At 41.2% G+C, this 13015-nt stretch overlaps 1 protein-coding gene across 2 annotated transcripts in view; it reads left to right on the forward strand.

Annotated features, from left to right (window-relative positions):
- PLXNA4 (plexin A4) overlaps positions 1-13015 on the forward strand; it is a 597539-nt gene that overhangs the window by 558776 nt on the left and 25748 nt on the right. For both annotated transcript variants that reach the window (XM_089527462.1, XM_089527463.1), the window contains exon 29: positions 4391-4560. In XM_089527462.1, coding sequence (XP_089383588.1) covers positions 4391-4560 — 170 coding nt within the window. The remainder of the gene's footprint in view (positions 1-4390; positions 4561-13015) is intronic.

Genomic DNA, 13015 nt, shown 5'->3' on the forward strand with positions numbered 1-13015 from the left:
TCCATCAGGCATCGCTGTGTCTGCAAAGAAACTAAAACCTGTTTCCGTTAACACCTTATAATGCAGCCTCACTATCTGGAACACTGTTGTGGGTTTTGTCTAATACAAAAGGGACTGACACAGAAGCAAGATGTTTAGCAGAGAGGAGAAAATGGAGAGGGAAAGAGAGTTCTCCAGCAGACTGTTTGACAAGGGAACGGCCCCTCCACTAAGGTGCTGGACTGTAGGAAGGTGTCAAGCGAACGGGCGGTGAGCACCTAATCTGTCACCATTTTCCTCCGTGCTTCATGGGAGATGATTTGCCTGACAGCTCTATAACTCTCTACAGTTGACTTTCGGCCCAGAAATGCCAGGGATGGTGTTTTAACACTTGATGCTTTCCCTGTGGCAACACCTCCCTTGTCACTTGCTTTGTTATTTGCGCCGAAAGGGTTTTGCTGACACTTTGAAAGTGACAAACAAAAAAGAGGACAAGCAGAAGTGAGTAGTGACTAGTGAGTGCCTGGAAGGAAAGAAATCTGCTCCGAATAATGTGGCCATGAAGCCCACATCAACTAAGGCCTGCAGCCTTTGGTCTCTGGTCCTGTCTTGACCCTGCTGTTACAAAATGGCAACAACAAGAAGCTGTTGACATCTAGTTGCCCTTTGCTTCTTAAAAACACACCAGTGTCCCAGTAGGGATGAGAAGAATATTGGAAAATATTCAAAATATGGTTGGAAAAAAATGTGTTTATCGCTTATAAAGAAACTCAAGCAAAAACAATCTTGGACTGGCAAGAATCTTCACATTTCAGGATGTATTGACTCAAAATGCATGCATGGTTGCTGGTGTTTTGGGTTTTTTTTTTTTAACATTTTCTGCACCATAGTATTTCTATATTTTTCTGTGCAGAAAATGTTCTTATCTGCTTCAATAAACATGTGAATTTTGCACAGAATAAGTCTCAAACTGCTGATAGTCATCAAAAATTGCACCATTTTGGAAGACTTTATGACAGCGGGAAGGTAATTGATAATGTTATTCTTTCCTTCTTTTGAGAAGAAAATCAGTAATGAATGACATCCCTACATCCCAGATGGGGCTGTGTTTGTTTGTTTGTTTTGCAGAAATGGCTCCAGTTCCAGGCTTCCCTAAGATCTTGTTTGGTACCAAAAACTGATATACATTACTGGCATACTTTAGCATTGTTACTGGTAAATCAATACAACAGGTTGTTTCCAAAAGCAGAAGCATCAAAGTTGGGTTGCAACACCTCCTCACACCAAGTGGTAGGCTGTGTGGTTCCAGTTATACCTCTGCTAACACCAAATGTGAAAATTAATATCGTTCCCTGCCACCAAATGCAAGTGCTCTCATTCATCGTCACCTCTGCCACAAATGTGTGGACCTCCTCCTGTCCCACCACCATGACCACCAACTTTGGAGATCTCCTAGATGCCTTCTTAGTTTTCATTTGAGATTTTATTCTTTTACTGTCCCCACTGGATGCCAGCTGCTATCACCACAAATGCCCAGGCTTTCTAATATATTGCATCTCCAGGGGCCAAAAACATATAATACCCAAATAATACTTTATTCACACAGAATAACAAATTAATTATTTAATGCATTTAAAAGACATCTCTCTCACACACATACACATTCATCTTCTAGCTAACTCATAGGTCCAGACTATTTGAGAGACCATATCTCCCCATACAAACCAGCTAGAGCCCTAAGATCTTCAGGGGAAGGCTTTCTGTCAGTCTCGCCATCATCTCAGACTTGCTTAGTGAGGATACAAGAGAGAGCCTTTTTTATGGCTGCTCCCAACCTCTGGAACTCCCTTCCACAGGAGGATACTGATCTTCTCCCTGTTTGCCTTTTGTTCGCAAGCAAAAAACATTTTTATTTAGGCAGGCTTTTTAAGTTTAGAGAGAGTGACCCTCACCAGTGATGGCAGCCCTGGGTTAGTCTCAAAGGTGATAAAAGATCTCTCTACATAGTGATTTCACAGACTAACATGACTATATCTTTTACCATAATATTCAGTGATATATGGAAATTATGGTTTATGAGTAAACTTAGTACAAAAAATTTTTTACTAAGGATTCTGTATGGCATGGGAGAAGGTCAGTAAGGAGGATGACACTATGAGTTACCAAACCGGGTGATGCCAACCCTAGTGATGCCACTGCCTGGAATCCTGTTGGTTGGTTTGTACCAACTAGCTAGTGCTCTTTGAGTCAACTGTTGAATGGTGGATCAATATATAGGGAGATGTTAATTGATGAAATCAGTCTACTCTAATAAGGAGAAACTGTAAGATTTAGGCCTCTTTCTTGGCCTCTGTGAAACGATGGGATATGGACATTCATCTTAGTGGTGTACTGTAAGGATTGCAACTGGATAATGTGTTTGAAACCCTTTGTATACTTGGAATTGCTGTTTCCCTCATTTGTTTTGAATATTTCCAAACTGTCTATCATCCAAACAGACACCCGCAAAAGTGTTATGGAAGTGCTAATCAGTATGGAAGACTTTTTCCCTGTTCGGTGGAAATCTTGCCAGAGTTTAAACAAACTTGCTTTTTCCCTGTCATTAGTGCTAGAGGAAGCATTTCCCACATTCTTTTGGATTCCTCTTAATTGTCTTTTCTTTAAGCTACACACGCTCGGTTCTTTTGGTTTCTCCTTACCAAATTTGTCTTCAAAGTCCCTTTTCACTTTTCCATTCCTTCTCTGAATCTTCCTCTACTTGTCAAACAGCCACCTCTCAGATGTGACAGTGACAATTAGGATCACCCATTTTAATTGGTATAATTGAGATATTCATAATTGTCAGTCTTGAAATCATTGATAAAAGGGAGCCTATGTATGTGTGTGTAAATTCAGGCTTCAGCTGATTAATTACTGAAGGAACATTTTAATTGCTGCATTTTACTTGAGTGTGGTTGGTGTGAAGGGCTATTTCAGTTCTCATTTATGTATATTGGGTATTAACGAAGAGGCCTGGGTTCAAATTGCTCTGAGATATGAAGCTCACTCACTGCTCTTGGGCCCCTAAGTGTCTTTTATACCATACTCCAAAGGATTCAATAGCAATAGTAAATAGCAAGTACATTTCTATACCACTTATCAGTGAATTAACACTCCCTAGTTGGTTTACAGTGTGTAAGCCAATTGCCCCCAACAAGCTGGGTAGTCATTTTACCAACCTACAAAAGGATGGAGGGCTGAGTGGACCTTGGAGCCCTACCAGGGATTGAACTCACAGCCTTATGGCTGTGAGTGGTTGCAGTAGCAGCATTTAACCACCGCACCACCAGGGCTCCTTCAGAGATAGTCCTACATACACAGTTCTCAACTCATTGGAAGAAACAAATATAGTGAAGAGAGACTGAAAAAGACAATGGTCTGAATTAGTTAGTCTCAACCAGAGCAGGCCTACTGAATTCACTGTAGATAGATCATACACAAATCCTACCCTTAAAATGTATCTACTCTAATGTTGCATCTACAGTGCAGAAAGAATGCAGTTTGACACCACTTTAACTGCCATTGCTTGGTAGTTTGTTGTTGCACAAGAGCTCTCTGACAGAGAAGGCTAACTACAAATCCCAGAATTCCATAGCACTGAGCCATCACAATTAAAGTGGTGTCAAACTGCATTCTTTCTGCAGTGCAGATGGAGTCTAATTGAGAGTGACAGTAGGGTCGAAGGCTTTCATGGCCAGCATCCATAGTTTTTTGTGGGTTTTTCAGGCTATGTGGCCATGTTCTAGCAGAGTTTCTTCCTGATGTTTTGCCAGCATCTATTTCTCTGAAGCCACAGATGGTGGCGAAACGTCAGGAAGAAACTCTGCTAGAACATGGCCACATAGCCTGAAAAACCCACAAAAAACTATAGTGACAGTAGGATTCTGGATGATGCTAAAGATGGCCTTTCCTTGGAATAATAAGGGATTGGTTTGACTCATAAGTCACCAACATGCTTGCTTCAGCATTTTAGAACCAGCTAGACTCATAGAGGTGCAAAGGACCCCAGGAGCTGTCCATTTCAATCCCCTGACTTGAAAGGGGTGCTTGAGGTGAATGGAACTGAAGCTTCATTTCTACAATTTTGTAATGTCCCTGTTGAGGTGCTTTCCTTCCTTGCCTTGATGGATTGTTGGGAGGTTCATCTGGAGAAGGTTCAGCTCCCTTTATCTGAATGTCCCTTTTGCTATAAAAAACATCACATCTGGTTTGGCCCTCAAATAGATACTTATGATGTTATGTTGGAATTGTGCAAGTTTGTTTTAAAAAAATTTAAAAAATTAGCTAGTCGATTGTTTCATTGATTCACCAGCCTTTGGACCTTCTGACACAGTATTGATTGTTGTTTTTCCTCTCCTCCTCCTCTTACCAGGGCACTTTACAGAAGTTCGTCGATGACCTCTTTGAGACAATCTTCAGCACAGCGCACCGTGGCAGCGCACTTCCCTTGGCTATCAAATACATGTTTGACTTCTTGGACGAGCAGGCAGACAAGCACAACATCCATGACCCTCATGTGCGGCACACTTGGAAAAGCAACTGGTGAGTGGGGCGAGCTGATAGCCTTGTCAGTTGGAAGCAGTGGAGAAACACAGTAAGAGTGGTGATGCGATAAATGGATGGATGGATGGATGGATGGATGGATGGATGGATGGATGGATCATCATCATCATCATCATCATCATCTTATATCCAGCCTTTCTTCCAACATAGGGACTCAAGGTGGCGGATGCATGGATGTGAAGGTGGATTAGTCTGTATGAGATGTAGAAAGAGGCATCTATTGGAGCCATGGATCTATTGGAGCCATGGATAAACCAAAACATTTAATTTCAAAGATGTAATGGGTACATGTGGAGACCACAGGCAGATTAGAGCATTGGCAACAGCCAATGAAAGCTAAGCCAGGGAAAGGTGGGGACTACTCTCAGGAGTGAGTATAAATAGAGAGGGAGACGTGTGTTGGAAGTGAGATAGGGAGAGGGGTTGATCATATCCTGAGGGATTAAAAGCCGCTGAGGCTAGGGTAGGCTGCTGAGAAGGAGTTGGAAAAGGCTTTTTAGATAAGAGGAAAGTTCTGAATTAAATTATTTGGTAATATCCTGCAGAAGATACAGTGCTTGGTGACTAGTGGAGATATAGATAACCAGAAGGGTTAAAAGATACAGAAGATAGATAAAAGTTCTGTGAGAATGTAAAGGAACACCTGCAGCTTATTTTCTGCTGCTCCAGAGACTAGAACACGGAACAATGGATGCAAGCTCCAGGAAACGAGATCCCACCTCAACATTAGGAGGAACTTTCTAGCAGTAAGATCTGTTCAACAGTGCCTTGGAAAGAGATGGAGTCTCCTTCTTTGGAGATCTTTAAACAGAGGCTGGGTGGACATATGTTTTGATTGTGATTTCCTGCCTGGCAGGGGTTGGACTGGATGGCCCTTGTGGTCTCTTCCAACTCTATGATTCTGTGATCTATGATCTTTATAATAAAGCTATAAAGAAACAGAGGTGAGTTCTAGTATCATGTCACAAATTAGGTGGCAGACTGGTGGGATAGTTGCCACACTGTGACATATTGGTGGCAGTGGTGAGATAAAAAAGACCCATTGGGCTGCCTTCAGAGAAAAGATGTTGGGTGGGTGAGTCTCACCTTCACAGTACATCAGCCCTTATTAGAAATGTAATTTCTCATTTTTTACAAGAAAATGTAGCTTTCAGGTTAAGATATCCCACTGAAATAAGTCATAGAATCACAGAGTTGGAAGAAACCACAAGGACCATCTGGTCCAACTCCATTCTGCCATGCAGGAAAACATTATCAGAACGCTCCCGAGCTTCTGCTTAAAAACCTCCAAAGAAGGAGACTGCCCAACTCCCCCAAACCTATTTTACTGGGCATCAAACACACTAAGACAAAGAGGACCATTCTTCTGGCAGTTGGAGTGTGGATGATGTTTCCATCCCTTTCTGCCAGCCAGCAAGGCTACAATATGGAAGTGCCACAAGGGGCCACCTTCTGGTTATTGCAGCCCTTGCTGGCTGGTGGGAAGAGTATGCCCCAATGACTCACAGAATGGACATCCTTCTCTTGGCACAACTGATGCCCAGTAAAGTAGGTCGGGGGGGGGGGGGCAATTACAGTTATGGCAATAGTGCCACAATGGTGGCTACATACTCATAAAATACCAATCAGTTACAGATTCATAACTCCAGGTAATACTGAATTCTGGCTACCAGTATTTGCACAAACTACTTTTTCAGGGTTTCAGAAAAAAACTCTTGTTTCACAGCATTTTGCAAAAAATGCAAGTGGGGAAAACCCATCTTGAATTGAGTAAAAGGCTTGCAGTCTCAGCCAGGAGGAAGGAAACTTCTGAAGTTTTTCTGCTTCTTGTATGAAAGGAGGAAATAAGCAAAGATTTGCATCAAGTGTCCTTATTCAACCCCAGTTTCTTCATGAAGATATAGGGCAGGAATCCCTTGGCTGGAGGCTTTCCCTTTAAGTCTTAATACTGAAGAAAATTTCTTAAAAGAGATTGTGTTTTTATTTAGTTAATTTCTGAGTCATTCATTCATTCATTTGATTTATATCCCACCACACTTTGCCCCCAGAAATGGGACAGCAAAATTAAAATAGGTATAGATAAAAACAGATAAAAAGAGGTAGAGATAAGTTATAATGTTAAAATTACATTATAATATTAAAACACTATTAATAAAAAATAACAACAACAACAACAACCCAGTTTATCCCCAGACTGGGACTCAAAATGACTTACAGCAATTAAAAACATCCACAAAATACAAAGGTTAAACAATAATTAAACAATCAGAAAAAATAAAATTAGGTTAAAACATATATTAAAACACACACACACACACACACACACACACACTAAGACAGTGATTAGCAAGATCCAGTGCATTGTGTATGATGGGTCTTAAACACTAGTAGATGAAAAGGAATTTTGAAAGCACATCACAAACACACAAAAAGTCTAACAGCAATCTATTAAAATCTCCTTTCATAGCAGCCAGTCAGTTATGAAAAATCCTACCTAAACTTACTTACTTTATTTATTTATTTTATTTATTTATTTATTACTAGCCAGCAGAAGGACAAAAAGGAGGCACACAACCAGGCCCTCCCAAAATTGTTCCAAACTCTAGGCAAAGTCACCAAAAGGGATGGAACTAATGTTCAAAAATATTTTGAATGGTCAAAAATTATGTCTTCAAGTTTTAAGAAACCCTGATGGGACAAATTAGAATCTTTGCAATACAGGACCTATTCTGAGCAAAATTTGTGCATGATTGTTTTGCACACATAAAACAGCATTTTCTATGTAGGAAACAGTGTATATATAATAGCAATAGCAATAGCAAGTACATTTCTATACCGCTTAACAGTGCACGTAAGCACTCCTTAAGCGGTTTGCAAAGTGTAAGCTAACTGCCCCCAACAATCTGGGTACTCATTTTAGTGACCTACAGAAGGATGCAAGCCTGAGTTGAGCCTGGGATTGAACTCACAACCATGTGGTTTGTGAGTGAGTGGCTGCAGTACAGCCATTTAATCACTGCACCATCAGGGCAGTATTTGCACAAAATAGAAAGCAATATTTGTACAAAAAGTAATATTTCCTATGCTGAAAAGGCTGTAGCTAGGACTGAATCTGCGCAAAATTCACACTTGATTGTTCTGTTCAGAAATTAGCATTTTCTGTGCAAGAACTACATATTATACACAAAATGTAATATTACAGGGTTACAAAATAGATACAATACAATCAACCCTCTGTTTTCGCAGGACACCCCCCCCCCCCCCCATTGGCTTGAATATAGGCATGTGGCCTATCTCTCTGTTTGTCAAAACTGCAAGAAGAGAGGGAGGACTGTAATATCATTTTCTGCCCAGAAAATTCTGTTGTTTGTGCAAAACAACCTCATGTAAATTTTGTCCTGAAATTGTGAATAGTGTTTGCAATAGTGCAGTTTTTAAAGCCTTCTTTGCAGCAGGAAGAAAATGGCTAAAATTACTCGGAGCTTCCTTGAAGAAGGAAATTAGTGACAAATTGCATCCTTACTCACCAAGAAAGCTTTGAGTGCCTTAACGAAATATGGGATAATTCTTTTGAAGTTTACTAGGATGTCAGACAGTCTCTACTGAGAGGGTCAGAGGATACTGTGCGTAGACAAGTGCTAGCATCTCAGAAGATGTCCTATTGTAATCCAGATGTGATGTCCAGTCAACTGAAATGATCAGACCATGGTCCCCTGCTGCTGACCCTTGTGGAAATGAATACTGTAGCCAAAGGAAATCCAGAACAGATTTCCAGGGGCATGAGGTTTTTGGTAGGAAACTGAAGGGCTTTATGGCAATACTACTGTTCTCATCACTCCTTCCTTGGAAGTCAACAGCTGCGGCTGTGGATCAGAGAGACAAGGAAATAGAGAGAAAAGGAAAGGGTGGGAGGGAGGGACAGATTCATTAAGGAAGATACTCAAACTAAAATTGACAGAATTGTTATGCAAGGCCAGATATCTCAGTCTACATCTCCCATCAGCCTTTGCCAGCATAGTCAATGGTGAGGCACTATGGGTGTTGTAGTCCCCTAAAAACATCTGGAGGGGCACAGTTTCCTTTCCAAATCTATGATATGATCATACTTGTCATTCTGGACTTTGCATGCTAAGCTAAGTTCAGCAGACAGAAAACTCCTCTCCACACTATGGGCTAGTCTTATTATTATTATTAATTAATTTATTTATTTATTTCTACCCTGCCGCTCCAATAAGAGGCGGCTTACAACAATAAAATCCATACAATATAATAAAATAAATCCCACTATCCCCTCCCTCCTTAAAACAAATAAACATAATAATTGCAACATGACCATAATAAACAACAATTCAAATCATTAAAACAACCAGAGACAGGAAACAGGACATCTTGGGGCAGTCCTTAGGATGGTCCATATCAGTGGGAGTGACTCAATCAATTCTTCAGGGAAGGCCTGTCGGAAAAGATCCATCTTGACAGCCTTTTTAAAGCCGTCAAGGTTGGTAATATGTCTACACCTAAATGTATAAAACAAATTGTTGTGGCTGTTTGTACATTTGTAATTTTCTTAACTTTCCTGTGCAGATTCACATCTGTGTTCACCTGTGTGCCTGAAAATCCAAATCCATGCAAAACGGATGGACAGCCACACATTTGATAATGCGGATTCTCACAGATACCTGGAGATACTCCAATAAAAACTGTGAATCCTTTTCCAGCTAAGTTTATGGCGCCCCTTGCCCTGCAAAAAGCCCAGATTCCTCCGAATGGCACATGGCAGAATCCCAGTCTATTTGGATCAATTGTGGAGCATTGTAATCATGTTGAGAAGCCCTATGCTGTTCTGCTGAGATGTATCCTTATCCCATCCAGACTGGAGAGGGAGAGTCCTCCCACCTTCTCTGTGAAATGCAGAGGCATATTTTAAAATTGCAGGTGGGTGAGATTGGGTTTGGTCCACCAATATATTCCCCCCCCCCTCCCCTGTTAGCAACCCTGCTGACTGGCGGGTTGTCGGCACATCACAGAGATCTTTTTTAAAAAAAGAAAAGGAACCCCAGGCAACCCAAGAAGCTTTGAGCTAATGAAACATTAGCATATTATTAACATCATCTGTGGCACTAATCTAAGTCTGATTGAAGCCACTCAGACTAAATGAGCAGGAGGTTTATTTAAAAGTGGGGGGAAAGAGGTAGGTGGGAGGCACTGAGGGAGGAGGCAACACAGAGAAAAATGATCTCTTCTCAATCAGTTTCAATTAATTTCACGTCAATTTCCCCAGCTTCATTCTTCTCCATTTTTTAAAACACATCCTCCATTGTGCAGTGGAGTGTGGGGGAGATCCCTTCAGTCGGGCAAATTCAGAAAAAAATAATGTATTCAGAACCAAGTGGGAATTGCCATAAATAGCCAGGAGATTTTGAGATGTGGGCCAAAGTCCTGCGCTGGTTTTGCACAGCATCAGCTTCCTCATATGGACATAACCTGTTGACTTGCCCAAGATCACCCAGTGGATTTCCAGGACTGAGTAGGGAATTGAACCCTGGTAATTCCAAGTCCTAGTCCAACATCCAAACCACTACGCCATGCTGGATCCCAGGAGAAGCTCCAAGCTGCAGAGATTCTTTTCTGTTCCATGATTTGCCTTGTCAGCATTTGCTGACACTCAAGAAACACGTCTTTGACCATTTTCCATTTTTTTAAAAAACATTTTTCCATTACTCTTCTGAGCATTTTGCAGAAATGCAAAAAGAACCCATTGTGACAATGTGCCATTTTTCTCTAAGACCGATCCTCGTATCCCAAAAGGACACTATCTCAAACCAGCAGTGGTTTTTTTTCTTAACTTTTTCAAATGCACACTGTGGAAAGAGGAGTCAAATCAGGAATTACATCCCTGATCCCAAGTGCAGGCTTGACTTTAGTAGCCTCAACATAGTAATGAGGTATTGTTGTTAATACTGTATAATTAGACATTAGCCTAACATAATTATCATCGGCATCCCATTTAAATCCCACAGCTGTGTACATGGGGTTATCCTATTGCATCCAGATAGCACATACTAGCATTTATGTTTGCATTTAAATATGTATTTTCATACATATTTTCCAAAAAATATATCTTTTAAATGCATTTTTATACTTTTTGTTTGACTGGAGAACTGTACTGGAACCCCCCAGAAGTGTGAAACTAGGAGTGGAGAGAAAGCAATGATATTTTTGCTGCACACCACAATTTAGTTAGTTGAGAATGAGTTTTTTTCATCACAGAACTGACCCCCCAAAAAATTCTTACCATCATCTCACTGGAGCCAACAACCAGTTCAGAGTCTGGAAACATTGTTATTCTAGACTACAACTCCCAGAACCATCTATGCAGGATGGTCAAGCATTTCTAAGGTCTGGCAAAGATAGGATAGATATCCTATCCTAAGCTGCTGGGAGAAATCATCTGTGGATATGGGGCCGGGTGTTATCAATATGCTGATGACACCCAAATATATTTCTCCATGTCCCGGTCATCAGCGAGAACGACAGATGGCATCTCTCCCCTCACCCAGTGTCTTCAGGCAGTAATGGATTGGATGAGGGAAAACAAGCTCAAGTTGAATCCAGACAAAACGTAGGTACTAATGGTAGGGGCCCACAAACCAGGGATTGGGCTGCAACCTCCAGTCCTAGAGGGGCTCACACTCCCCTCAAAGGACTGTGTTTGCAGTCTGGGGGTGCTTCTTGACCCATTGCTTCAGATGAGGAATCAGGTGAATGCGACGGTCAAGAGCGCCTGTTGTCAGCTTTGGCTGATACTCCAGCTGTGCCCTTTCCTGGAACAGAGTGACCTCAAAACTGTAGTACATGCACTGGTAACCTCAAGACTTGATTTTTACAAAGCGCTCTACATGGGGCTACCCTTGTGCCTAGTCTGGAAACTCCAGTTGGTACAGAATATGGCAGCCAGGTTGGTCACAGGAACAGCAAGGAGTGACCATATAACACCAATATTGAAGTCACTCCACTGGCTGCCTATTAGTTTCCGGGGACAGTACAAGGTGTTGGTCATTACCTTTAAAGCCCTCCATGGCTTAGTCCCAACCTATCTAAGGGATCGCCTGCTTCCATATAATTTGCCCCATACACTCAGGTCCTCTGGGAGGAATTTATTACAGCCCTTAAAGACCAGGCTGATGGCGACCTCCCAGAGGACATTCTCTGCAGCTGCTACCAACTTATGGAATGGCCTGCCAGACGAGATCTGTCAAATTACCAATCTAGAGAGCTTTGAAAAGGCCATTAAGACGGATCTCTTCCGGCAGGCCTTCCCGGAATAAAATGCTCGGCCACAAATAAGACTTCCCATCCAGTGAACTCTGCCCATGATGATTTTTATTTAGCTTAGTTGGTTTTAATATGTAGTTTTTAATCTTACATTGTTTAATCTTGTTTTAAGGGGGGCATTATGTATATATGGATGTATTTTAACCTGTTGTACGCCGCTTTGATTGCCTGGCAAAAAGCGGGATAGAAATAAAAAAAATATTATTATTTATTAGATAAATAAAGTGTAGATGTACCCTCAGTCTTTATGATTATTTTGAGTAAATCCCCTTATGGAGTTAGAAGGTCGTGATGAGCAAAGAGGGTTTACTTGATAGTGATGCTGAACATTTGGACTATTTCTCTGGGGGAATCTTCTGGCAGCAAATCCAGTCATACACTGTTTACTGGAGCCTTTCAGGATATTACTGCAACTGGTTTGAATGCATGCTTTGATTGCCTTTTCAGAATGTGATCATTATGCCATACTTCATTGCCTCTGGAGATTTTAAAAATCTATTTTATTGTGCTGCACTTTATGTTATATATATTTCAGCAACAGCTTTCCCAATTCTTGGCTAATAGGCGGCATATAAATTGCCTAAGTAAATAAAAGTGTTTCCATATGCTGTTGGCTGCTTGAGTTCAGAAGCTAAGGGCTCTTTCTGCTTATTGGTTAGGACTGAATTGTGATAATTTAAAAAAAGGTTTTTGTATGCTCATTGGTGGGGGGGCATATATTTATTTTAGACATCCTTTAAATCAAGTAGTATGGAGCTGCAGCAGAGCCAGTGGCCATCTGCAGGATAATGGACTGCCCCCCCCCCCCCAAAAAAAAGAACCCTCCCCAAGAAAAACCCAGATGTGTCTGGAAAACCACTTCAGGTTTTGAAATAAATAAATAAATATTAAGTAATGTTGATGGTGGGCTGCAGTCTCTTTAAAAGATGAATTGCTGCCCTTGAAGGATTCTAGGAGCAGTGGTTAACCCCTTTTTAGCCAGAAAAGGGGGGATCTAGGGAATCTGGAGTGTCACAAGAACAGCATGGAGGGACACAGGTGACTCCACTTTGCAATTCCTGCCTTATTTATTTAAAAAAATGCAGGGATTCTGCTTGGG

Source organism: Sceloporus occidentalis, unplaced genomic scaffold, assembly GCF_023333645.1.
Source record: "Sceloporus occidentalis isolate IW3139 unplaced genomic scaffold, rSceOcc1.0.p SCAF_5, whole genome shotgun sequence".
Lineage (NCBI taxonomy): Eukaryota > Metazoa > Chordata > Lepidosauria > Squamata > Phrynosomatidae > Sceloporus > Sceloporus occidentalis.